Source organism: Erythranthe guttata, chromosome 1, assembly GCF_056151865.1.
Source record: "Erythranthe guttata isolate IM_541 chromosome 1, IM_541, whole genome shotgun sequence".
NCBI lineage: Eukaryota > Viridiplantae > Streptophyta > Magnoliopsida > Lamiales > Phrymaceae > Erythranthe > Erythranthe guttata.
The window spans coordinates 532,010-558,512 of NC_142533.1; the positions used below are offsets into that span (position 1 = coordinate 532,010).

The following is a 26,503-nucleotide window of genomic DNA, read 5'->3' on the forward strand; positions in this document are numbered from 1 at the left end:
TACAGCAAAAAATCTAGCAACAAGATTTATTTTAAATGTACCAAAAAAAAAAAAAAAAAAAACCCTGTTTTAGTGGGAAACAAGAATCACAGAGTGTAAAAAAATAATTAATTAAAATTAGAAAAAATTTAATGAAAGGAGTATAATTGTACTAGCCCCCCACCCCGCCCCCCACTTTCACCAACCGCCCCCTCAGTCTATGTTACATAAATGGGTGTATTTAATAAGGTTTAATTCTTTAAAAGAAGAAACAGCTATTTTTACAGCTCTCATTTAAAATCACTGGTCCTCTTCCATATGAGACGTTGCCTATCACTTTCTCCATTAAACACACATTAATCTCTTCTTCTTCTTCCTTTCCATTTTTCTCTGCAATGGGGGCTTCTGGCAAATGGATCAAAGCTTTGATTGGGCTCAAGAAACCCGACAAAGATGACAATGTAAGCTTCTCTATACACCCTGTAATAACAAAAAACAAAAATAAAAATTCAATCTTTTTTATGTTTGATCTTCATTTCATGTAGTCTTCTGTGTTCAACCTATTATGTACGGTTTATTTACTGCAAATGTTGAGTCAAAATCGAATCTTTACTGCTGCCTGTAACCATTACTGGAAAAAAGACTAGGTTTTTACTGCATAAATTTAACTCTTAAGTACAAAATTGAATTTTTGATGATTTTTTCTTCCTACTTTTTGCAAACCCTTTAATTTATTTTAAAGGAAAAAGTTGGTGTAAAGGGCAAAAAATGGAAGATATGGAAGAATTCATCATCATCCTCCATTGATGTGGGTGGGTCCTCTTCATGGAAAGGTTTCAAAAGAAATGGTGGCCCACAAGATTCCTTCAGCGATTCTTCATCTCTTAAAAACGATGCTTTCAATGCTGCTGTTGCAACTGTAGTTAGGGCTCCTCCTAAAGATTTCAGAGCTGTTAGGCAAGAATGGGCCGCCATTAGAATCCAAACTGCTTTCAGAGCTTTTCTGGTAACACCCTTTTTCTTTTGTTTTCAAGCCTGTAATTGAAACTTATAATGAAATAATCATCTGAAATTTGAGATGACAATTTGTTATGATTATTACATTTATCTGATTCTGGGCAAAAAATAAATATTACAGGCAAGAAGAGCATTGAGAGCTTTAAAAGGGTTGGTGAGGCTTCAAGCGATAGTCCGTGGGCGGCAAGTTCGAAAACAAGCGGCTGTAACCCTAAGGTGCATGCAAGCCCTTGTCCGTGTACAAGCTCGTGTTAGAGCTCGTCGTGTGCGTATGTCTGAAGAGGGACAGGCCGTTCAGAAGATGCTCGATGAACGCCACTGCCATGATGATATCTTGAAACAGGCTGAGGTATACATATATATATATATGTGTATAATCCAACCATTCTTTTATTTGATTGTGGTGTTGTATTAGTACATTATTCGAATTTCATTTCGATTTTTTAGGAGGGATGGTGTGATAGCAGAGGAACGCTCGAAGAGGTTAAGACGAAGATACAAATGAGGCAAGAAGGAGCTGTCAAGAGAGAGAGAGCACTTGCATACTCTCTTGCTCAACAGGTACATACCTATATTCTTGATTCTTGATTATTTTCAATAGTTCATCATTTAATTTTCTTGGTTCTTTGATTGTAGTGGAAATCGAGCCAAAGTGTCGATTACCCAACTCATGTTTCTGTGCCCTCGTTAAAAACTCACGATTTCGACAAGAACAACAACAACAACAATGGATGGAGCTGGCTTGAACGGTGGATGGTGGCTAAGCCTTGGGAAAACAGATTAATGGAACAACAAATCCAAAACAATAATAATAATAATACCGATCATATATTGGACACAACGACTACTCCACCGCCATCTAAGCCCTCAAAGGAGAAATTTCCTAGGTTGTCCGAACCTAGTTCGGTTAAGGTGCGGAAAAACAATGTCTCAACTAGGATATCAGCAAAGCCACCACAACCTACTCACTCTTCTTCGAGTCCGAGTTCTGATTACTTCAGATACGACGAAAGCTCTGCTTCTTCATCGATTTTCACTCCCGTTTTTTCGGATAAAACAGAAGAGAGCAACAACAACAGTAACCAGAGCTGTAATAGGCCTAATTACATGAACATGACCGAAGCTACTAAGGCGAAACAGAGGAAACAAAATGCTCAAAGACAGCAGTCCATGGATGAGTTTCAGTTTATTAAAAAGTCGATTGCTTTTAGCAATAGTGATTTGAAGAGCGGCGGTGGCGGTGGTGGTTGCCTTCCGGCCAGAACAGACAAGTTTTCAAGAAAGTTGACTGATAGAGAGGCTTGCTTTTAAATAACTAGTCGTCTTAATATCCGATTTGAGTTTTACAACACCCTGTTGTTTGTTTTTATGTTGAAAAACTGTAATCAGATTTGTGGTTTGAATTCTGCATTATGTAAAATATTATAATCTATGAATTTGAACAAGCGACGTGCTTCTATTTTTTCATGGGCGTTTGATGGCTTGAACCTTTACGCCATGTCTGAAGTTGAGTACAATGCCGTAGTCGAATTCCAAGGGGTTCTCCATCTGTGGGGAGTGGCGGAATACGTAATTTCTGTATAGATGAATCATCGAAAGTTTGAGTTCTTGCAAGGTGAATTTCTGTCCGATGCAAGCACGAGGCCCTATGCCAAACGGGATGTTTGCGTAAAGATGCCTTCTTTTTTCCTCTTCGCAGTTTGGATCGAATCTTTCTGGTCTGAATTTCTCCGGTTCTTGGAAATTTTTCGGATCTTTTGCTAGAACACCTATAGCCAACCACACCCATGTTCCCTGCCAATTAAAAATGCCCATCTTTAAAAAATAATAATAACCATATATATGTGTATAGATACAGTGTAAAGACTGGATTTTTAATCTTTGGATTGGGTTTTATGTACCTTTGGGAGAACATAGCCTCCAATACTAACTTCTGCTGATGTTTCTCTAGCAACTAAAGGTGAAACTGTATAGAACCTCATTGCTTCTTTAATTACCTGCACTCGAAAATTAAAGATTTAATAAAATGAGATATTATCTCCAAATTCCTCTGTTTTGTTTTTTTCGATATTTCAAGAAAATGAAAACATAGAAGAAAACCCTGCCTGATCAAGATAAGGAAACTTGTGTTGAAGATCATTGGCTGTGGGAATTTGACCGTGGGGCCCAAACGAGTCGATTTCTTCTAGAACCTTCCGCTCGACTTCTAAATGGGAAGCTACCAAATAAACGATGCAAGATAACGTAAACGAAGTAGTTGCTGATCCGGCCAATAAATGCTCGTAAGTGACTGCGCTGATGTAATCCGATGTGAAGACGTTCTTTGCAGCTGTCTCCATTTCTCTTGCTCGAAGTATAAGGGACAAGAAATCTTTCGATCCAACGTTGTCTTTCGTTCTTTTCTGAACGATCTCATCGAGCCTGTTAGTCAGATTCTTGTTTGTTCGTTCGACTTTCCAGTCCATGGTGAAAGGTATTCGTTTGAGAATCTGTCGAAAGGGTTCTTGTAGGATCGGAATAAGGAGGCCTAATATGATCGAAAACGAGCCTGATAAATCCATTTTGAGTTGGGTAGTGGAGTAAATGTGTTGCTTGATGAATTCCTGGACTTGATTTTCGTCGTTTTTGTTGTTTAACTTAGTAACGGAATTGGGCTTGGAGAGGCCGAAATCGACCCCGAATGCAGCTTGTCCAATCACATCTGTTGCTAATTTGAGTGATAGGTCAGAAAAGACGAAATCTTTAGAATCAAGATTCGAAGTGGCGGTTTCGATGAATTCTTGCATGGTAGGAATTAATTTCGCAAGATGAGACGGCTGATAAACGGATAGAATCGTGTTTCGCATAGCCGACCATTGTCCGTCCCTGGAAAAAAAACTAAAAAATATAATTTCTTGTTTTCGAGAAAATTACGAGCTTTCGATTATCAAAACAATTCGACGATTCCGTAATTATATTACTTTGTGAAGAAGAGGCCTTTTTGATGAAGAGGAGAAGCTGCAATTGGAGAAGGGATGCTTCTGTTGGAAAAGTATTTGAATTTCTTTATACCAACTTCTCTGCATAACTCTGCATCAGCTACAATCACTAGTGGCTGTCTCCCCATATGAAACCTGTTTTCAAACATTTTTTTTTTCATGAGAAAATTATTTTTCAGACAAGAAAAAAATTCAGACAAAAAAAAAAAACACCTGAAAATGGGACCGTATTGGTTGGCAAGAACAGAGAAAACATCAGGGCCATGTTTGGCAAGCAAAGGGAGATGTCCTAGAATTGGAATTGGTGGCTGACCTGGCACTTTTCTAACACTCCAATATGGCTCATAAAAATACCATAATATTAATAATCCTGATAAAATTACTGCTAATATTGCTGATAAAACAGGTGCCTCCATCTCTGTAAACTCATGAAAAACTGATGCTAAAAACTCCATTCTAGAGAGATAAAATAGAGGAGAGAGAGAGAGATGATTGAGAAGAATTGATTTTGGTTTAAGGGATTAATATAAAGGGAAGTTGCAATAATATTTTAATTTATGTGAGGTGGTCTTTTTTGTCATTGATGAATGATGATGCTACTAATATTGGCAAAATTTGGTGGGGGCCTAAGTTTAATTTTTCAATATCTTTTTTTACTGTGTGTTTGTTATTATCATTGTGGGGTTTGACGATTATGTTACGTTTATTATATATATACATATTTCAAGATTTAATTTTCAAGATTTATTTAAAAAGAATCTTAGAATTTTTTCAATTATTGTAAAAAAGAATCTTGGAATTTTATTTAAGCATCAAGCTAAATGGCATCTTGACGAAAAAGATTTTATGAGGGCATCAAATTTTGGCATGATGGTGAACTTTGGTTTAGATTCCTCCACATATGGTTTTGTCTTATTATTATTATTATTATTATTATTATTATTATTATTATTATTATTATTATTATTATTATTATTATTATTATTATTATTATTATTATTATTATTATTATTATTATTATTATTATTATTATTATTATTATTATTATTATTATTATTATTATTATTATTATTATTATTATTATTATTATTATTATTATGCCCCTATTTGAATTTTTTATATTTAATCAATATCCTAGGTAGCTCCAATGAATTGGCTAATAAGCCAATAATAAAACAACAGCCTAAAAGATTGCTTGTGTCATTTTGTTTTTTCATTAGATGCTACACGGTCTACCAATATTAGGCACAACCTACTTTTTTAGTGACATTTAGCAACATAGAAAAATATTATTTAAAAAATAGAAAACAAAAAAAGGAAAAATGAGGAAAGTTGGGCCTAAAATAACTAATTGGGCTCAAACTGATAAAATTTAAAAGCTTAGGGCCCGTGAGAATTAATTAATCGTATTATAAATACAGGAAACGCTGATGTCACATGCTTTTCCCCAGTGTGACGAATTTTGTTAGGGCTGTGTTATTTTAATCAAATTATAAGGTATTATGTTTTTCTTTTCTTTTTTTTTTTCTTTTTTTATTATTCTTTGGGCGTTTTGAATGTGAATTTTGGCTTTGGTTGTTGATATAAGGGTTATGTTGTTGTTCGTGTGTTGTATTAACTTTTTCCCCTTTAATTATGTGGAAACTTAAGAGAGAGAAACATATAATTCTCTATGACATGGTTACACGGACTGCACGGGGTGATTTTGTACAATAGATCTATACAAATAACCACATATATATTAAGCATACATATACATGAGTGTGTGTTATTATATATACATCAATAGTGTACAATAGGACACAATAGCCCAGTGTATTTCAGCAGATGCAGCATCTATAAAACCCTAGGCAATGTTTGGAAGCATTCTTGCTTTGTTTTCATTGTTTCCCCAAAACAAAATTGTATTTATTAAATTTTTCAAATCATTTTCTCAAAATAATTTTAAAAGTTTTTCTCTCCTTCAGACATGATGTGACTGCTACAGTAAAATGATTTAACTGCTACAGTATAAAATGTTTCCATTAAAAACAAATAAACATCACTTCATCTTTCAATTTTTTTCTTCTAAAATACATTTTTCTAACACCTTTAAACATGATTTGACTGCTACAGTGTATTTTGTCTCCTTCCAAAATATAAACAAACATTACTTTCATTCTCAAATTCTTCTCCCAAAACATATTTCCTCAAAATGAAATCAAAATAACATCCAAAACACTTCCAAACATTGCCCCTAGTAATTCATTGGTATTTTGTTGAACTGTTGATATCTATTGGCTCAGCCACTAATTAATTAGTTGAATATTCGTAGTTAGATTAATCTTGTACAAGATACTAGGGTTTTGGAGTGTTGAATATCAATCTATAAGAGCCTTAACTTTGAAAGGGGTTTAATTTATGAATTTTTTTTTAACAGAAAAATGTCGGAAATTCCGGTGCTAGGGCGTATGCGGCGGCTCAATAACATGATTGAATCCTTCAAAGAAGGAATGGGTACGGCTATCGGGGAGTTGGCCATGCAAGCGTTACTAAACCACCCGTACCCTCCAGGGTGTGGCGGGGTTCGAATCCCGGACGAAATTGAAAAGGATGAAAAGCTTGCTAGATTGTGGCCTCAAATAGAGCAACACATTTTAGAGTGGCGTAAGTTAGTCTACTTGATGGGTTACGTAATGAGGACCCACATCGAAGAAATTACCAACCCTAGTTTAGAGTTACTTATTGACAATGCCGAGAAAGCATTGCCTTTTGAGCAAACAAATCCTCGCGTAAAACGAGTCCGGGATGCCACTAAGATCCTCGTACAACAATCCATGCGTTTGGACAAACTAGTCAGGGCTTACGAGGACCAAGCCACAGCTTATGCTCAAGAAAACAACGATCTCGATACTATGGGTAAATAAATGTCGATATATATACATATATATATATATATATATATATATATATATATATATATATATATATTGATTTTTCTTTTTTATTATATTATAATATAATTGTGTGTGTTTATGGAATGGATGAATGAATAGAATGGTATGGGAAGAATGCGAGTAGGTATTTGCCAAGCCCTTCGGTAATGATTGAAAAGCTACAACGGGAGCCGAACGAGATTGCGGCGATCTTATCACCATTGATTAACATGGATGGTAAGCAAGTCCCGCATCATGAGCCCAAAGTAGCAGCAAATATAGATTGGGGATGTAACGCCATCTGGAAAATAAGGATGGCGTCGTCGTCTTTACTCTCAACGCCGCCATCTGGAAAATAAGGACGACGTAGTTATCTTTTCATCTTTGACTAGCTAGACATATTACTTTCTCTCTCTCTCTCTCTCTCTCTCTCGAAATGATTTGCGTGTACGTGGATCAGATGATCGTCTTTTTGTAGTGGATTTCGTGCTCAAATATGGTTCGTAATCTATAGAATAATTTGAATGAGATGCTATGTAGTTGCAATATGGCAAGAAATTGGAATCAAATCCTACTGAAGTTTCAATTTTGGATTAACAATTTTCAATTATAATTCCAAAATTGGAACAAAATTCAACTTAATTTCGACCTTACCAAAGTATAAATGAAAACATATCTTACTGCATATGACTTAAAAAAACTATATTTTAGCGTACGTAACAAAATATCACCTTTATAATCTCAACATTATTATTTATTTTCGATTCTAGAACATTTTTTTGATTAATTTATTTGATACGAAATTGCAATTTATTTATCACCTTGACTAAAAATAACAAAATATTCAAAGCTGGCATTTAGTGGGCCCCACCTAAACCAATTAAAATATGTACAGAACTGCCTTTTCCCGCCACAGCACAACTGAAACCCTCTAACTGTATTTTCCATCAATATAAAACAGAAAAAGATCATCTCGTCGAACAAAACACAGGCGGCGATCAGAGAAGAAGATTCGAAGATAGAGAGAGAAAGTAAGCGACGATAATCTGAGGTAATATTCTAGATAGAGAAAGTAAAAGGAAAATGCAGAGACTCTCTCCCCTAATTCATGCAAGCTCGAAACTATCACTACTGAAATCCATTCTATTTCTATCGTTGTATGTATATATCTGTAATGTGTATGTATTATCTCTGAATTTCCGATTCTGTTTCCTTGATCCTCTTTTAATTTGGTTACATTTCATGTGAATTCCATGTCAACTTATTCAGTTATTGTAGACAGCCAACTTTGGGGGTGAATTTGAAAATTGGTTCTGCAGGCTTTGATTCTGTGATTATCTTCATCTACGGAATTCGGCTTTAGGTTAGCATTTGAGAACGATGATGTAATTTTCAATTGTGGCAACTTTTTGGTTTAAAAAATTTTGGGGGTGAATTTGAAAATTGGTTCTACAGGTTTTGATTGTGTGATTATCTTTATCTACGGCATTCGATTTCAGGTATAGAATTTGTGAACGATGATGTAAACTGTGAACTGTGGCATTAATTCCGACTTTCCAGTTGCGAATTCCGTGTCAACTTCTTGTCAATACATTTTGGTTAATTTGGGGGTGAATTTGAAAATTGGTTCTACAGGTTTTGATTGTGTGATTATCTTTATCTACGGCATTCGATTTCAGGTATAGAATTTGTGAACGATGATGTAAACTGTGAACTGTGGCATTAATTCCGACTTTCCAGTTGCGAATTCCGTGTCAACTTCTTGTCAATACATTTTGGTTAATTTGGGGGTGAATTTGAAAATTGGTTCTACAGGTTTTGATTGTGTGATTATCTTTATCTACGGCATTCGATTTCAGGTATAGAATTTGTGAACGATGATGTAAACTGTGAACTGTGGCATTAATTCCGACTTTCCAGTTGCGAATTTCGTGTCAACTTCTTGTCAATACATTTTGGTTAATTTGGGGGTGAATTTGAAAATTGGTTATACAGGTTTTGATTGTGCGATTATCTTTATCTACGGCATTCGATTTCAGGTATAGAATTTGTGAACGATGATGTAAACTGTGAACTGTGGCATTAATTCCGACTTTCCAGTTGCGAATTTCGTGTCAACTTCTTGTCAATACATTTTGGTTAATTTGGGGGTGAATTTGAAAATTGGTTCTACAGGTTTTGATTGTGTGATTATCTTTATCTACGGCATTCGATTTCAGGTATATAATTTGTGAACGATGATGTAAACTGTGAACTGTGGCATTAATTCCGACTTTCCAGTTGCGAATTCCGTGTCAACTGTAGTTAGGGCTCCTCCTAAAGATTTCAGAGCTGTTAGGCAAGAATGGGCCGCCATTAGAATCCAAACTGCTTTCAGAGCTTTTCTGGTAACACCCTTTTTCTTTTGTTTTCAAGCCTGTAATTGAAACTTATAATGAAATAATCATCTGAAATTTGAGATGACAATTTGTTATGATTATTACATTTATCTGATTCTGGGAAAAAAATAAATATTACAGGCAAGAAGAGCATTGAGAGCTTTAAAAGGGTTGGTGAGGCTTCAAGCGATAGTCCGTGGGCGGCAAGTTCGAAAACAAGCGGCTGTAACCCTAAGGTGCATGCAAGCCCTTGTCCGTGTACAAGCTCGTGTTAGAGCTCGTCGTGTGCGTATGTCTGAAGAGGGACAGGCCGTTCAGAAGATGCTCGATGAACGCCACTGCCATGATGATATCTTGAAACAGGCTGAGGTATACATATATATATATATATATGTGTATAATCCAACCATTCTTTTATTTGATTGTGGTGTTGTATTAGTACATTATTCGAATTTCATTTCGATTTTTTAGGAGGGATGGTGTGATAGCAGAGGAACGCTCGAAGAGGTTAAGACGAAGATACAAATGAGGCAAGAAGGAGCTGTCAAGAGAGAGAGAGAGCACTTGCATACTCTCTTGCTCAACAGGTACATACCTATATTCTTGATTCTTGATTATTTTCAATAGTTCATCATTTAATTTTCTTGGTTCTTTGATTGTAGTGGAAATCGAGCCAAAGTGTCGATTACCCAACTCATGTTTCTGTGCCCTCGTTAAAAACTCACGATTTCGACAAGAACAACAACAACAACAATGGATGGAGCTGGCTTGAACGGTGGATGGTGGCTAAGCCTTGGGAAAACAGATTAATGGAACAACAAATCCAAAACAATAATAATAATAATACCGATCATATATTGGACACAACGACTACTCCACCGCCATCTAAGCCCTCAAAGGAGAAATTTCCTAGGTTGTCCGAACCTAGTTCGGTTAAGGTGCGGAAAAACAATGTCTCAACTAGGATATCAGCAAAGCCACCACAACCTACTCACTCTTCTTCGAGTCCGAGTTCTGATTACTTCAGATACGACGAAAGCTCTGCTTCTTTATCGATTTTCACTCCCGTTTTTTCGGATAAAACAGAAGAGAGCAACAACAACAGTAACCAGAGCTGTAATAGGCCTAATTACATGAACATGACCGAAGCTACTAAGGCGAAACAGAGGAAGCAAAATGCTCAAAGACAGCAGTCCATGGATGAGTTTCAGTTTATTAAAAAGTCGATTGCTTTTAGCAATAGTGATTTGAAGAGCGGCGGTGGCGGTGGTGGTTGCCTTCCGGCCAGAACAGACAAGTTTTCAAGAAAGTTGACTGATAGAGAGGCTTGCTTTTAAATAACTAGTCGTCTTAATATCCGATTTGAGTTTTACAACACCCTGTTGTTTGTTTTTATGTTGAAAAACTGTAATCAGATTTGTGGTTTGAATTCTGCATTATGTAAAATATTATAATCTATGAATTTGAACAAGCGACGTTGTAGAAAAGATGAAACACATAATGAAAAAGATGAATTGTGTCTTGTATTTCATCAATGAGAGCTTGTACATTTATATACACACAAGAGAGAAATAATAAAGGAAGAAACTAATTACACCTAATCAAATCCCTAATCAAATCACTAATTAAGACTTGATTGAATCTAATCAAATCACTAATCAAATCACTAATTAAGACTTGATTGAATCTAATCAAATCACCTAATTAAGGCTAAACTAAATCAAAATGAATTTATATTATATTATTCTAACACCCCCCGTCAAGTTGGAAGTGGTATTGATATATCAAAAACACCCAACTTGCGAACTAATCGCCGATAAGCTTCACCGCCAAGTGGTTTCGTAAAAATATCTGCCAGTTGATCACTTGAACGTAGGTATGAGGGAGCAATGAGACCTGCCTGAATTTTTTCTCGAACCGAATGACAATCAATCTCAATGTGCTTGGTGCGTTCATGAAAGACATGATTTTCTGCAATGTGTATAGCAGCTTGGCTATCACAATGAATTGGAATTGGTTGAGAGTGGTTGAAACCGAGATCCGTTAGAACATATTTTAACCACTGTAACTCACACGTAAGTGCAGCGAGAGAACGATATTCGGCTTCGGCAGAAGAACGAGAAACGGTTGGTTGTTTCTTAGTTTTCCAAGAAATAGGACTAGAACCCAACATGGTGAAATAACCAGTGGTAGACCGACGAGTGGTAGGACAACCAGCCCAATCAGAGTCAGCATATCCTACTAGAGTGAGAGAACTAGATGCAGAAAGGAATAAACCTTTACCAACAGTACCTTTAAGATAACGAAGGATTCGATTGGCAGCATCAAGATGAGTAGAATGCGGATTTTGCATGAATTGACTAAGAGTATTTACCGCATATTGAATGTCCGGTCGTGTTACAGTGAGATACAGCAGGCGCCCTATGAGACGTCGATAGATTGATGGATCGGGAAGAGGAGTCCCATCATGTGGACGTAAACGAAGATGTGGTTCCATTGGAAAATCAGACGGACGAGAACCAGTCATCCCGGAATCAGATAAGATGTCTAGAGTATACTTGCGTTGACATAAAAAATGCCTTGTTTAGAACGAGATACTTCAATACCCAAAAAATATCGAAGATTACCAAGATCTTTTATGGAAAAAGAATTGGCAAGAAATTTTTTGATATCGGAAATAGCATCATCATTATTTCCTGTAATGATAATATCATCAACGTAGACGAGTATAAAAATGGATGTCTTATTACGAATATATGTAAAAAGACTGTAGTCTGAAATTGATTGATGAAAACCTCGACTAATAAGAGTGGTTGAGAATTTGGAGAACCATTGACGAGATGCTTGTTTAAGACCATATATTGATTTATTTAATTTACATACACGAGTCTCCCCTTTGTGAGAGAAGCCAGGGGGAAGTTTCATATAGACCTCTTCATTAAGATCTCCTTGAAGAAATGCATTGTTAACATCAAGTTGGTGGATGGACCAACTTTTAATGGCAGCAATTGAGAGTAGGAGACGTACAGTAACTAGTTTTGCCACAGGTGCGAAGGTATCATGATAATCAATTCCTTCAATTTGAGTATAACCTTTGGCAACTAGACGAGCTTTATATCGATCAATTGAACCATCTGACCGATATTTAATTTTGAAGACCCATTTACAACCAATGGGTGATTTGCCGGGTGGAATTTGACATAAGGACCAAGTGTTATTTGATTCTAGAGCTCGAATTTCCTTGGCCATTGCATCACGCCATTCAATTGATTTTATGGCTTGAGAATATGATCGCGGCTCTTGATTCTTAATGATATTTGTGAGAAAGGCTCGATGGGAATGACTTAAATTACGGAAAGAAATGTAATTTGCTAGTGGAAAATCAGTGGATAGTGAAATATGATTACAAATATAATCATTGAGACGCTTTGGTTGGTGACGGATGCGTTGAGGGTAATTACGAACAATGGTTGTAGAAGGTGAATCAGAAGATGGTGTGCCATCGAAAATAGATGGAGAATTAGTTGAACCATCAACTTGAGAAGGTGAGGAAGGAGGTTCGGAAATAGAGGGAGAATTGATTGAATCATCAAGTTGAGAGGGTAAGGAATGAGATGGTGGCGAGTCATCCAAACTCGTAGTTTCATTATGAGGAATAGAATCACCCGAAGGGGGGTCGATGAGTGGTGTAGGGTAGTCAAAAGTCCCATTATCATTGATCGGAGTAATTGAAATTGGATCTTGTAAAGATGAATTTGCAAGATCATGATATGGAAAAATTGACTCATGAAAAATGACATCGCGTGAAACGTAAATTTGACGAGTTTTGAGGTCGTATATACGATATCCCTTTTGTCCATAAGGATAACCAACAAAGATGCCAGGTTTTGCTCGTTCATCAAATTTATGTTGAATATTTATATTTTTAGCAAAACATAAACACCCAAAAACTCGAAGAGAGGAATAAGATGGAAGATGTCCAACTAAGACTTGATGAGGAGATTTATATTGAAGGACTGGAGTTGGAAGTTTGTTAATGAGAAATGCAGCGGTTAGAATACATTCACCCCAAAAAGAAAGAGGCAAGTTTGCTTGAAATCGTAAAGCTCGAGCGACATCAAGGAGATGCCGATGTTTACGTTCTACAATGCCATTTTGTTGTGGGGTCGCAACGCAACTACGTTGATGAATGATTCCATTATCATGAAACCATTTTTGAATTTGTTTGGAAAGAAATTCAGAACCATTATCTGAACGTATGGTTTGAAGTTGAGGAAGAAAAATATCCCCATTTCCGGAATTGAAACGAGAGACTTTCGTGTTAAATTGACGACGAATTAGATTAAAAAAATGAGTTATCATGTTGAAAGTTTCGGATTTGTGTTTCATTAGATAAATCCAAGTGCATCTTGAATAATCATCAACAATAGTTAAGAAGAATCGTGATCCATTTTGTGAGGGTATAGAGAAAGGACCCCAAATATCAACATGAATCAGTTCAAAACAATGAGAAGAACAAGATGTACGTTGAGGAAATGAAAGACGTGCCTGTTTAGCACGTGGACAAACATCGCAAACAAAATCCTTATTTGGAATAATATTTTGAGAATTCTTAACAATAAAATCAAAACGAGGCCTAGATGGATGACCAAGGCGAGAATGCCATAGATCAAATTTATTACATTGCGTAATAGAAAGAGCAGAATTAGAAACCAAATTGCAATCTAGATAGAAAAGGCCATTGTAAGGATTACCCCGACCAATCGTCTTCTTCGTTGATTGGTCCTGAAATACACATCCAGACGAAGAAAAAATTATATCACAATTTGTGGATTTCGTAAATTGTGAAATGGATAACAAATTGAACTTAAAAGATGGAATGTAAAAAACATTCGTGAGAATGAAAGTACCAAAACATTTGACTGTGCCTATGTGAGTCACAGGCGCGTGAGAGCCATCAGGCAATTGAACATATATGTTTTTACGAATAGGAGAATATGAAGAAAAAAATGAGAGAGATGTACATATATGATTAGAAGCACCGGAGTCAATAATCCAACAAAATGACGAAAATGTGTGATTTTTACCTGCTAAGTGCACTGAGGGTCCACTAGTTTCTTCTTTGGCAAGAAGTGTGAGAAGCTTGTTGTATTGTTCGTGCGTGAGTGAACTAGCCATAAGAGTGGAGTTGGATGGTGGTAGCACGGATTTCTTCACATGTTTGTCGGGAAAGCCATGAAGTTGATAGCATGTAGCAAGAGTATGACCATGTTTGTTGCAATGGTCGCAAAATGGACGTTGACGTTTTCCCGACGGACGAAATGGAGGTTTAGATGCTTGAAGTGCAGCGGCATCAACAGTAGGAGTTGTGAGAATATTGATCTCTTGTTGCTTTTCTTCTTGACGAACCAAATTATAGATACGTTGAATGGAAGGAAATGGTTCCATCAAGAGAATTTGGCTGCGAATAGCGGAAAAACGATCATGTAGTCCTTGAAGAAATTCCATGGATCGATCTTGATTTTGTTGGTCAATAATGCTTTTAGCATTACCACAAATGCAAGGAGTGATATGGATAATGGAACCGAGTTCATCCCATAGAGATTTGAGTTGCGTAAAATACAATGAAACAGACATGCTTTCTTGTTTGAGAGAAGAAATTGATTGTTTCAATTGATAGATTTTTGGAGCATTTGATTGAGAAAAACGATCCTTGAGATCGGTCCAAATTTGTGCTGCAGTTTCAGCATACAAGATACTTGGACGGATCTCAGGTGAAACAGAATTAAGGATCCAACTTCCTACCAAATCGTTACAACGTTCCCAATTAGAAATGTCAGATTTCTCTGTCGGAATTGGGAGTGACCCATCAACGAAACCAAGCTTATTTTTGGCACAAAGTGCCATTGTGACTGCACGACTCCATGATCCGTAATTATCTCCTGTCAACAAAGGTGTGACAAGGATAGTAGAAGGACTATCGGAATGATGGATTGTGTATAAATCGGTTATGATGGATGTGGGTGATGATGATGACGACTTTGTAGGAAGAAGATCGTCGGTAGACATTTTGAAGAATGAGGAGAAAAAAATCAAAGATTCACTGATACCATGTAGAAAAGATGAAACACATAATGAAAAAGATGAATTGTGTCTTGTATTTCATCAATGAGAGCTTGTACATTTATATACACACAAGAGAGAAATAATAAAGGAAGAAACTAATTACACCTAATCAAATCCCTAATCAAATCACTAATTAAGACTTGATTGAATCTAATCAAATCACTAATCAAATCACTAATTAAGACTTGATTGAATCTAATCAAATCACCTAATTAAGGCTAAACTAAATCAAAATGAATTTATATTATATTATTCTAACAGACGTGCTTCTATTTTTTCATGGGCGTTTGATGGCTTGAACTTTTACGCCATGTCTGAAGTTGAGTACAATGCCGTAGTCGAATTCCAAGGGGTTCTCCATCTGTGGGGAGTGGCGGAATACGTAATTTCTGTATAGATGAATCATCGAAAGTTTGAGTTCTTGCAAGGTGAATTTCTGTCCGATGCAAGCACGAGGCCCTATGCCGAACGGGATGTTTGCGTAAGGATGCCTTCTTTTTTCCTCTTCGCAGTTTGGATCGAATCTTTCTGGTCTGAATTTCTCCGGTTCTTGGAAATTTTTCGGATCTTTTGCTAGAACACCTATAGCCAACCACACCCATGTTCCCTGCCAATTAAAAATGCCCATCTTTAAAAAATAATAATAACCATATATATGTGTATAGATACAGTGTAAAGACTGGATTTTTAATCTTTGGATTGGGTTTTATGTACCTTTGGGAGAACATAGCCTCCAATACTAACTTCTGCTGATGTTTCTCTAGCAACTAAAGGTGAAACTGTATAGAACCTCATTGCTTCTTTAATTACCTGCACTCGAAAATTAAAGATTTAATAAAATGAGATATTATCTCCAAATTCCTCTGTTTTGTTTTTTTCGATATTTCAAGAAAATGAAAACATAGAAGAAAACCCTGCCTGATCAAGATAAGGAAACTTGTGTTGAAGATCATTGGCAGTGGGAATCTGATCGTGGGGCCCAAACGAGTCGATTTCTTCTAGAACCTTCCGCTCGACTTCTAAATGGGAAGCTACCAAATAAACGATACAAGATAACGTAAACGAAGTAGTGGCTGATCCAGCCAATAAGTGCTCGTAAGTGACTGCGCTGATGTAATCCGATGTGAAGACGTTCTTTGCAGCTGTCTCCGTTTCTCTTGCTCGAAGTATAAGGGACAAGAAATCCTTGGATCCAACGTTGTCTTTCGTTCTTTTCTGAACGATCTCATCGAGCCTGTTAGTCAGATTCTTGTTTGTTCGTTCGACTTTCCAGTCCATGGTGAAAGGTATTCGTTTGAGAATCTGTCGAAAGGGTTCTTGTAGGATCGGAATAAGGAGGCCTAATATGATCGAAAACGAGCCCGATAAATCCATTTTGAGTTGGGTAGTGGAGTAAATGTGTTGCTTGATGAATTCATGGACTTGATTTTCGTCGTTTTTGTTGTTTAACTTAGTGACGGAATTGGGCTTGGAGAGGCCGAAATCGACCCCGAATGCAGCTTGTCCAATCACATCTGTTGCTAATTTGAGTGATAGATCAGAAAAGACGAAATCTTTAGCGTCGAGATTCGAAGTGGCGGATTCGATGAATTCTTGCATGGTAGGAATTAATTTCGCAAGATGAGACGGCTGATAAACGGATAGAATCGTGTTTCGCATAGCCGACCATTGTCCGTCCCTGAAAAAAAAAATATATAATTTCTTGTTTTCGAGAAAATTACGAGCTTTCGATTATCGAAACAATTCGACGATTCCGTAATTATATACTTTGTGAAGAAGAGGCCTTTTTGATGAAGAGGAGAAGCTGCAATTGGAGAAGGGATGCTTCTATTGGAAAAGTATTTGAATTTCTTGATACCAACTTCTCTGCATAGCTCTGCATCAGCTATAATCACTAGTGGCTGTCTCCCCATATGAAACCTGTTTTCAAACATTTTTTTTTTCATGAGAAAATTATTTTTCAGACAAGAAAAAAATTCAGACAAAAAAAAAAACACCTGAAAATGGGACCGTATTGGTTGGCAAGAACAGAGAAAACATCAGGGCCATGTTTGGCAAGCAAAGGGAGATGTCCCAGAATAGGAATTGGTGGCTGACCTGGCACTTTTCTAACACTCCAATATGGCTCATAAAAATACCATAATATTAATAATCCTGATATACTTACTGCTAATATTGCTGATAAAACAGGTGCCTCCATCTCTGTAAACTCATGAAAAACTGATGCAAAAAACCCCATTCTAGAGAGATAAAGTAGAGAAGAGAGAGAGATGATTGTGAAGAATTGATTTTGGAGGGATTAATATAAAGGGAAGTTGCAATAATATTTTAAGTTATGTGAGGTGGTCTTTTTTGTCATTGATGAATGATGATGCTACTAATATTGGCAAAATATGGTGGGGGCCTAAATTTAATTTTTCAATATCTTTTTTACTGTGTGTTTCTTATTATGATTGTGGGGTTTGACGATTATGTTACGTTTATTATATATACATATTTCAATATTTTCAAGATTTATTTAAAAAGAATCTTAGAATTTTCAATTATTGTAAAAAAGAATCTTGGAATTTAATTTAAGCATCAAGCTAAATGGCATCTTGACGAAAAAGATTTTATGAGGGCATCAAATTTTGGCATGATGGTGAACTTTGATTTAGATTCCTTCACATATGGTTTTGTCTTAATATTGATTATTATTATTATTAGGCCCCTATTTGATTTTTTTTTTATATTTAATCATATCCTAGGTAGCTCCAATGAATTGGCTAATAAGCCAATAATAAAACAACAGCCTAAAAGATTGCTTATGTCATTTTGTTTTTTCATTAGATGCTACACGGTCTACCAATATTAGGCACAACTTACCTTTTAGTGACATTTAGCACCATGAAAAATATTATTTCAAAAATAAAAAATAAAAAAAATGCGGAAAGTGGGGCCTAAAAATAATTAATTGGGCTCAAACTGATAATTTATAAGAGCTTAGGGCCCGTGAGAATTAATTAATCGTATTATAAATACAGGAAACGCTGATGTCACATGCTTTTCCCCAGTGTGACGAATTTTGTTAGGGCTGTGTTATTTTAATCAAATTATAAGGTATTATGTATTTTTTTTTTTCTTTTTTTATTATTCTTTGGGCGTTTTGAATGTGAATTGTGGCTTTGGTTGATGACATAAGGGTTATGTTGTTGTTCGTGTGTTGTATTATTTTTTTACCCTTTAATTATGGTGAAACTTAAGAGAGAGAAACATATAATTCTCTATGACATGGTTACACGGACCGCACCGGGTGATTTTGCACAATAGATCTATATAAATAACCACATATATACCAAGCACACATATACATGATTGTGTGTTATTATATATACATCAATAGTGTACAATAGGGCACAATAGTCCAGTGTATCTATAAAACCCTAGTAATTCATTGGTATTTTGTTGAACCGTTGATATCTATTGGCTCAGCCACTAATTAATTAGTTGAATATTCGTAGTTAATCTTGTACAAGATACTAGGGACTTCGAGTGTTGAATATTAATCTATAAGAGCCTGAACTTTGAAAGGGGTTTAATTTATGAATTTTTTTTAACAGAAAAATGTCGGAAATTCCGGTGCTAGGGCGTATGCGGCGGCTCAATAACATGATTGAATCCTTCAAAGAAGGAATGGGTACGGCTATCGGGGAGTTGGCCATGCAAGCGTTACTAAACCACCCGTATACCCTCCAGGGTGTGGCGGGGTTCGAATCCCGGACGAAATTGAAAAGGATGAAAAGCTTGCTAGATTGTGGCCTCAAATAGAGCAACACATTTTAGAGTGGCGTAAGTTAGTCTACTTGATGGGTTACGTAATGAGGACCCACATCGAAGAAATTACCAACCCTAGTTTAGAGTTACTTATTGACAATGCCGAGAAAGCATTGCCTTTTGAGCAAACAAATCCTCGCGTAAAACGAGTCCGGGATGCCACTAGTCAGGGCTTACGAGGACCAAGCCACAGCTTATGCTCAAGAAAACAACGATCTCGATACTATGGGTAAATAAATGTCGATATATATACATATACATATATATATATATATATATTGATTTTTCTTTTTTATTATATTATAATATAATTGTGTGTGTTTATGGAATGGATGAATGAATAGAATGGTATGGGAAGAATGCGAGTAGGTATTTGCCAAGCCCTTCGGTAATGATTGAAAAGCTACAACGGGAGCCGAACGAGATTGCGGCGATCTTATCACCATTGATTAACATGGATGGTAAGCAAGTCCTGCATCATGAGCCCAAATTAGCAGCAAATATAGATTGGGGATGTAACGCCATCTGGAAAATAAGGATGGCGTCGTCGTCTTTACTCTCAACGCCGCCATCTGGAAAATAAGGACGACGTAGTTATCTTTTCATCTTTGACTAGCTAGACATATTACTTTCTCTCTCGAAATGATTTGCGTGTACGTGGATCAGACGATCGTTTTTCCTGGTTTTATATTTAAAGAAACCAAAAAAGATGGAAATAAATGGGGTTTTTTAGTTGCGATATGGCCGGAAAGGCAGCCATCGTCTTTTTGTAGTGGATTTCGTAATCTATAGAATAATTTGAATGAGATGATATTTAGTTGCAATGTGGCAAGAAATTGGAATAAAATCCTACTCAAGTTTCAATTTTGGATTAACAATTTTCAATTCTAATTCCAAAATTGGAACAAAATTCAACTTAATTTCGACCTTACAAAGTATAATTAATGAAAACATATCTTACTGCATATGACTTAAAAAAACTATATTTTAGCGTACGTAACAAAATATCACCTTTATAATCTCAACATTATTATTTATTTTCCATTATATGTGAGTAAAAAAAAATTGAATATTCGTTTCCGTTGTTTTCGATTCTAGAACATTTTTTTGATTCCAATTTCTACTCGTGCCAATTTATTTTTCACCTTGACTAAAAATAACAAAATATTCAAAGCTGGCATTTAGTGGGCCCCAACCTAAACCAATTAAAATATGTACAGCTGCGCAAAGACGAGAACTGCCTTTTCCCGCCACAGCACAACTGAAACCCTCTAACTGTATTTTCCATCTTCTCGTTTTCGTCAATATAAAACAGAAAAAGATCATCTCAGAGAAGATTCGAAGATAGAGAGAGAAAGTAAGAGGAAAATGCAGAGACTCTCTCCCCTAATTCATGCAAGCTCGAAACTATCACTACTGAAATCCATTCTATTTCTATCGTTGTATGTATATATCTGTAATGTGTATGTATTATCTCTGAATTCCCGATTCTGTTTCCTTGATCCTCTTTTAATTTGGTTAGATTTCATGTGAATTCCATGTCAACTTATTCAGTTATTGTAGAGAGCCAACTTTTAGGTTTAATTTGGGGGTGAATTTGAAAATTGGTTCTGCAGGCAGGCTTTGATTCTGTGATTATCTTCATCTACGGAATTCGGTTTTACGTTCGCAGTTGAGAACGATGATGTAATTTTTCAATTGTGGCAACTTTTTGGTTTAAAAAAATTTGGGGGTGAATTTGAAAATTGGTTCTACAGGTTTTGATTGTGTGATTATCTTCATCTACGGCATTCGATTTCAGGTATAGAATTTGAGAACGATGATGTAAACTATGAACTGTGGCATTAATTCCGACTTTCCAGTTGCGAATTCCGTGTCAACTTCTTGTTAATACATTTTGGTTTATTTGGGGGTGAATTTGAAAATTGTGATTGTGTGATCATTTTATTCATCTACAACATTCAGTTTTAGGGTTGCATTTGATTATGATTATATAAACTTTGAATTGTGGAATTAATTCCGAATTTCCATTCGACTGAGAGCTGCAAAACTACCTTGACAGAGTTTTTTTTTTTTTTTTTTTTTTAAATCCAATCATCTTAACAGGTTCAAGGTTGTGGAAACGGTGTTACTGAATCTGAAAAATAGGGAAACGATATCGGAAATTCGCCATGGTTGATGTAAGCAAAGAAACGAGTGATTTTATCAAAAAAATGGAAGAACAGTTTTCGTCAATATAAAACAGAAAAAGATCATCTCAGAGAAGATTCGAAGATAGAGAGAGAAAGTAAGAGGAAAATGCAGAGACTCTCTCCCCTAATTCATGCAAGCTTGAAACTATCACTACTGAAATCCATTCTATTTCTATCGTTGTATGTATATATCTGTAATGTGTATGTATTATCTCTGAATTTCCGATTCTGTTTCCTTGATCCTCTTTTAATTTGGTTAGATTTCATGTGAATTCCATGTCAACTTATTCAGTTATTGTAGAGAGCCAACTTTTAGGTTTAATTTGGGGGTGAATTTGAAAATTGGTTCTGCAGGCAGGCTTTGATTCTGTGATTATCTTCATCTACGGAATTCGGTTTTACGTTCGCAGTTGAGAACGATGATGTAATTTTTCAATTGTGGCAACTTTTTGGTTTAAAAAAATTTGGGGGTGAATTTGAAAATTGGTTCTACAGGTTTTGATTGTGTGATTATCTTCATCTACGGCATTCGATTTCAGGTATAGAATTTGAGAACGACGATGTAAACTATGAACTGTGGCATTAATTCCGACTTTCCAGTTGCGAATTCCGTGTCAACTTCTTGTTAATACATTTTGGTTTATTTGGGGGTGAATTTGAAAATTGTGATTGTGTGATCATTTTATTCATCTACAACATTCAGTTTTAGGGTTGCATTTGATTATGATTATATGAACTTTGAATTGTGGAATTAATTCCGAATTTCCATTTGACTGAGAGCTGCAAAACTACCTTGACAGAGTTTTTTTTTTTTTTTTTTTTTTAAATCCAATCATCTTAACAGGTTCAAGGTTGTGGAAACGGTGTTAAACCCCTCATTCTTGACAGAAAAAACAGAACCAGATGACTCAACATGTGAAGAGACAACTGATCTCTGACGTTCTTCTTGAGAAACAAACGCAAACACCTTAGATATGGGATTTTCAGGCTGTTTCTCCTTCCACTTTGCTTTTTTGTGATAATTTAGCTGCTGTTCATATTGCCTCTAATCCTACATTTCATGAAAGGACTAAGCATATAGAAATTGATTGTCATTTTGTCAGGCAGCAGGTTAAACAGAAGAAGTTCAGACTCATGCCTGTTAAAAGTTGTGATCAACTTGCAGATCTCTTCACTAAAGCATTGCCTCTTCCTGCCTTTAAACATTTGTTGTCCAAGATGGCTTTTCTCAACATTTATGCTTGCTCCAGTCCATCTTGAGGGGGGGATATTGGATATGTAGTTCTTATAAATGTTGTTTAGTAACTTTTGTATAGCATTTATCATTATGTTTCTCTTGTAAATAAAACGTGTTTTTGCTATTACGTTTTTATAAGTTTTTTTCTCCTTTTAGCGTTTTTAGGTAGTTATTGTAACAGCTATTTAAAGCTGATTTTGTTACCGTTGTAACACACTTTTTCTTCTTCAATAAAAATTCTTCTTCTTCTCTGTTCTTTGATTTCTTCTTTGATATGAACCCTAGATTAGGGTTCTAACAGTTAGGGCTCCTCCTAAAGATTTCAGAGCTGTTAGGCAAGAATGGGCCGCCATTAGAATCCAAACTGCTTTCAGAGCTTTTCTGGTAACACCTTTTGTTTTTAGCTTAATTTCTATCATGTAATTGAGATGACAATCTGTTTATGATTATTACATTTATTTGATTCTGGGGACAAAAATAAATATTACAGGCAAGAAGAGCATTGAGAGCTTTAAAAGGGTTGGTGAGGCTTCAAGCAATAGTCCGTGGGCGGCAAGTTCGAAAACAAGCGGCTGTAACCCTAAGATGCATGCAAGCCCTTGTCCGTGTACAAGCTCGTGTTAGAGCTCGTCGTGTGCGTATGTCTGAAGAGGGACAGGCCGTTCAGAAGATGCTCGATGAACGCCACTGCCATGATGATATCTTGAAACAAGCTGAGGTATACATACATATATATATGTATAATCCAACCATTGTTTTATTTGATTTTGGTGTTGTATTTAATACATCGTCGAATTTCATTTCGTTTTTTTAGGAAGGATGGTGTGATAGCAGAGGAACGCTCGAAGAGGTTAAGACGAAGATACAGATGAGGCAAGAGGGAGCTGTCAAGAGAGAGAGAGCACTTGCTTACTCTCTTGCTCAACAGGTACATACCTACATTCTTGATTCTTGATTATTTTCGATAGTGCATCATTTAATTGTGGCAACTTTTTGGTTTAAAAAATTTTGGGGGTGAATTTGAAAATTGGTTCTACAGGTTTTGATTGTGTGATTATCTTCATCTACGGCATTCGATTTCAGGTATAGAATTTGAGAACGATGATGTAAACTATGAACTGTGGCATTAATTCCGACTTTCCAGTTGCGAATTCCGTGTCAACTTCTTGTTAATACATTTTGGTTTATTTGGGGGTGAATTTGAAAATTGTGATTGTGTGATCATTTTATTCATCTACAACATTCAGTTTTAGGGTTGCATTTGATTATGATTATATAAACTTTGAATTGTGGAATTAATTCCGAATTTCCATTCGACTGAGAGCTGCAAAACTACCTTGACAGAGTTTTTTTTTTTTTTTTTTTTTAAATCCAATCATCTTAACAGGTTCAAGGTTGTGGAAACGGTGTTACTGAATCTGAAAAATAGGGAAACGATATCGGAAATTCGCCATGGTTGATGTAAGCAAAGAAACGAGTGATTTTATCAAAAAAATGGAAGAACAGTTTTCGTCAATATAAAACAGAAAAAGATCATCTCAGAGAAGATTCGAAGATAGAGAGAGAAAGTAAGAGGAAAATGCAGAGACTCTCTCCCCTAATTCATGCAAGCTCGAAACTATCACTACTGAAATCCATTCTATTTCTATCGTTGTATGTATATATCTGTAATGTGTATGTATTATCTCTGAATTTCCGATTCTGTTTCCTTGATCCTCTTTTAATTTGGTTAGATTTCATGTGAATTCCATGTCAACTTATTCAGTTATTGTAGAGAGCCAACTTTTAGGTTTAATTTGGGGGTGAATTTGAAAATTGGTTATGCAGGCAGGCTTTGATTCTGTGATTATCTTCATCTACGGAATTCGGTTTTACGTTCGCAGTTGAGAACGATGATGTAATTTTTCAATTGTGGCAACTTTTTGGTTTAAAAAATTTTGGGGGTGAATTTGAAAATTGGTTCTACAGGTTTTGATTGTGTGATTATCTTCATCTACGGCATTCGATTTCAGGTATAGAATTTGAGAACGACGATGTAAACTATGAACTGTGGCATTAATTCCGACTTTCCAGTTGCGAATTCCGTGTCAACTTCTTGTTAATACATTTTGGTTTATTTGGGGGTGAATTTGAAAATTGTGATTGTGTGATCATTTTATTCATCTACAACATTCAGTTTTAGGGTTGCATTTGATTATGATTATATGAACTTTGAATTGTGGAATTAATTCCGAATTTCCATTTGACTGAGAGCTGCAAAACTACCTTGACAGAGTTTTTTTTTTTTTTTTTTTTTTTAAATCCAATCATCTTAACAGGTTCAAGGTTGTGGAAACGGTGTTAAACCCCTCATTCTTGACAGAAAAAACAGAACCAGATGACTCAACATGTGAAGAGACAACTGATCTCTGACGTTCTTCTTGAGAAACAAACGCAAACACCTTAGATATGGGATTTTCAGGCTGTTTCTCCTTCCACTTTGCTTTTTTGTGATAATTTAGCTGCTGTTCATATTGCCTCTAATCCTACATTTCATGAAAGGACTAAGCATATAGAAATTGATTGTCATTTTGTCAGGCAGCAGGTTAAACAGAAGAAGTTCAGACTCATGCCTGTTAAAAGTTGTGATCAACTTGCAGATCTCTTCACTAAAGCATTGCCTCTTCCTGCCTTTAAACATTTGTTGTCCAAGATGGCTTTTCTCAACATTTATGCTTGCTCCAGTCCATCTTGAGGGGGGGATATTGGATATGTAGTTCTTATAAATGTTGTTTAGTAACTTTTGTATAGCATTTATCATTATGTTTCTCTTGTAAATAAAACGTGTTTTTGCTATTACGTTTTTATAAGTTTTTTTCTCCTTTTAGCGTTTTTAGGTAGTTATTGTAACAGCTATTTAAAGCTGATTTTGTTACCGTTGTAACACACTTTTTCTTCTTCAATAAAAATTCTTCTTCTTCTCTGTTCTTTGATTTCTTCTTTGATATGAACCCTAGATTAGGGTTCTAACAGTTAGGGCTCCTCCTAAAGATTTCAGAGCTGTTAGGCAAGAATGGGCCGCCATTAGAATCCAAACTGCTTTCAGAGCTTTTCTGGTAACACCTTTTGTTTTTAGCTTAATTTCTATCATGTAATTGAGATGACAATCTGTTTATGATTATTACATTTATTTGATTCTGGGGACAAAAATAAATATTACAGGCAAGAAGAGCATTGAGAGCTTTAAAAGGGTTGGTGAGGCTTCAAGCAATAGTCCGTGGGCGGCAAGTTCGAAAACAAGCGGCTGTAACCCTAAGATGCATGCAAGCCCTTGTCCGTGTACAAGCTCGTGTTAGAGCTCGTCGTGTGCGTATGTCTGAAGAGGGACAGGCCGTTCAGAAGATGCTCGATGAACGCCACTGCCATGATGATATCTTGAAACAAGCTGAGGTATACATACATATATATATGTATAATCCAACCATTGTTTTATTTGATTTTGGTGTTGTATTTAATACATCGTCGAATTTCATTTCGTTTTTTTAGGAAGGATGGTGTGATAGCAGAGGAACGCTCGAAGAGGTTAAGACGAAGATACAGATGAGGCAAGAGGGAGCTGTCAAGAGAGAGAGAGCACTTGCTTACTCTCTTGCTCAACAGGTACATACCTACATTCTTGATTCTTGATTATTTTCGATAGTGCATCATTTAATTGTGGCAACTTTTTGGTTTAAAAAATTTTGGGGGTGAATTTGAAAATTGGTTCTACAGGTTTTGATTGTGTGATTATCTTCATCTACGGCATTCGATTTCAGGTATAGAATTTGAGAACGATGATGTAAACTATGAACTGTGGCATTAATTCCGACTTTCCAGTTGCGAATTCCGT

General features: G+C 35.9%; 7 protein-coding genes and 1 pseudogene across 10 annotated transcripts; 5 read left to right on the forward strand and 3 right to left on the reverse strand.

Moving 5' to 3' along the window:
• Positions 1 to 191: 191 nt before the first annotated feature.
• Positions 192 to 2,463, forward strand: IQD6 (IQ-domain 6). The gene is made up of 5 exons (XM_013002459.2): positions 192 to 440; positions 722 to 985; positions 1,118 to 1,345; positions 1,444 to 1,557; positions 1,633 to 2,463. The coding sequence occupies exons 1-5, from the start codon at positions 375 to 377 to the stop codon at positions 2,305 to 2,307; spliced, it is 1,347 nt and encodes a 448-aa protein (XP_012857913.1). The 5' UTR covers positions 192 to 374; the 3' UTR covers positions 2,308 to 2,463.
• Positions 2,302 to 4,673, reverse strand: CYP711A1 (cytochrome P450, family 711, subfamily A, polypeptide 1). Of its 2 annotated transcripts, none has more exons than XM_088814007.1 (5): positions 4,358 to 4,673; positions 3,957 to 4,109; positions 3,102 to 3,861; positions 2,898 to 2,993; positions 2,302 to 2,790 (listed from the first exon to the last, which is right to left on the reverse strand). In XM_088814007.1, the coding sequence occupies exons 2-5, from the start codon at positions 4,100 to 4,102 to the stop codon at positions 2,461 to 2,463; spliced, it is 1,332 nt and encodes a 443-aa protein (XP_088670133.1). In that variant the 5' UTR covers positions 4,103 to 4,109; positions 4,358 to 4,673; the 3' UTR covers positions 2,302 to 2,460. The 2 variants fall into 2 exon arrangements, with proteins under 2 accessions (XP_088670133.1, XP_012857912.1); XM_013002458.2 differs by having other exon boundaries at positions 4,188 to 4,673.
• Positions 2,302 to 17,852, reverse strand: LOC105949216 (cytochrome P450 711A1). The gene is made up of 7 exons (XM_088813927.1): positions 17,391 to 17,852; positions 17,161 to 17,313; positions 16,312 to 17,071; positions 16,108 to 16,203; positions 15,654 to 16,000; positions 10,727 to 10,740; positions 2,302 to 2,507 (listed from the first exon to the last, which is right to left on the reverse strand). Exons 1-5 carry the CDS (start codon positions 17,630 to 17,632, stop codon positions 15,671 to 15,673), a joined length of 1,581 nt encoding a protein of 526 aa, XP_088670053.1. The 5' UTR covers positions 17,633 to 17,852; the 3' UTR covers positions 2,302 to 2,507; positions 10,727 to 10,740; positions 15,654 to 15,670.
• LOC105977176 (uncharacterized) lies at positions 5,423 to 7,417 on the forward strand. 2 transcript variants are annotated; one of them, XM_013002462.2, is made up of 3 exons: positions 5,423 to 5,471; positions 6,394 to 6,872; positions 7,010 to 7,417. In XM_013002462.2, exons 2-3 carry the CDS (start codon positions 6,398 to 6,400, stop codon positions 7,246 to 7,248), a joined length of 714 nt encoding a protein of 237 aa, XP_012857916.2. In that variant the 5' UTR covers positions 5,423 to 5,471; positions 6,394 to 6,397; the 3' UTR covers positions 7,249 to 7,417. The 2 variants fall into 2 exon arrangements, with proteins under 2 accessions (XP_012857916.2, XP_012857915.2); XM_013002461.2 differs by lacking the exon at positions 5,423 to 5,471 and having other exon boundaries at positions 6,351 to 6,872; positions 7,010 to 7,308.
• On the forward strand, positions 8,064 to 10,742 carry LOC148772520 (protein IQ-DOMAIN 6-like; annotated as a pseudogene). Its single transcript, XR_016031968.1, has 5 exons — positions 8,064 to 8,067; positions 9,170 to 9,276; positions 9,409 to 9,636; positions 9,739 to 9,854; positions 9,930 to 10,742. The product of XR_016031968.1 is annotated as a protein IQ-DOMAIN 6-like (transcript).
• On the reverse strand, positions 11,027 to 15,336 carry LOC105949213 (uncharacterized). The gene is made up of 4 exons (XM_088820203.1): positions 14,355 to 15,336; positions 12,729 to 13,007; positions 12,151 to 12,401; positions 11,027 to 11,824 (listed from the first exon to the last, which is right to left on the reverse strand). The coding sequence occupies exons 1-4, from the start codon at positions 15,334 to 15,336 to the stop codon at positions 11,027 to 11,029; spliced, it is 2,310 nt and encodes a 769-aa protein (XP_088676329.1).
• Positions 17,853 to 21,817: 3,965 nt separating the features above from the next.
• LOC148772521 (protein IQ-DOMAIN 6-like) lies at positions 21,818 to 23,614 on the forward strand. Its single transcript, XM_088820207.1, has 5 exons — positions 21,818 to 21,822; positions 22,502 to 22,619; positions 22,921 to 23,019; positions 23,126 to 23,353; positions 23,450 to 23,614. The coding sequence occupies exons 1-5, from the start codon at positions 21,818 to 21,820 to the stop codon at positions 23,588 to 23,590; spliced, it is 591 nt and encodes a 196-aa protein (XP_088676333.1). The 3' UTR covers positions 23,591 to 23,614.
• A 913-nt stretch (positions 23,615 to 24,527) lies between these two features.
• Positions 24,528 to 26,325, forward strand: LOC148772522 (protein IQ-DOMAIN 6-like). The gene is made up of 5 exons (XM_088820215.1): positions 24,528 to 24,532; positions 25,213 to 25,330; positions 25,632 to 25,730; positions 25,837 to 26,064; positions 26,161 to 26,325. Exons 1-5 carry the CDS (start codon positions 24,528 to 24,530, stop codon positions 26,299 to 26,301), a joined length of 591 nt encoding a protein of 196 aa, XP_088676341.1. The 3' UTR covers positions 26,302 to 26,325.
• The last annotated feature ends 178 nt before the right edge of the window (positions 26,326 to 26,503 follow it).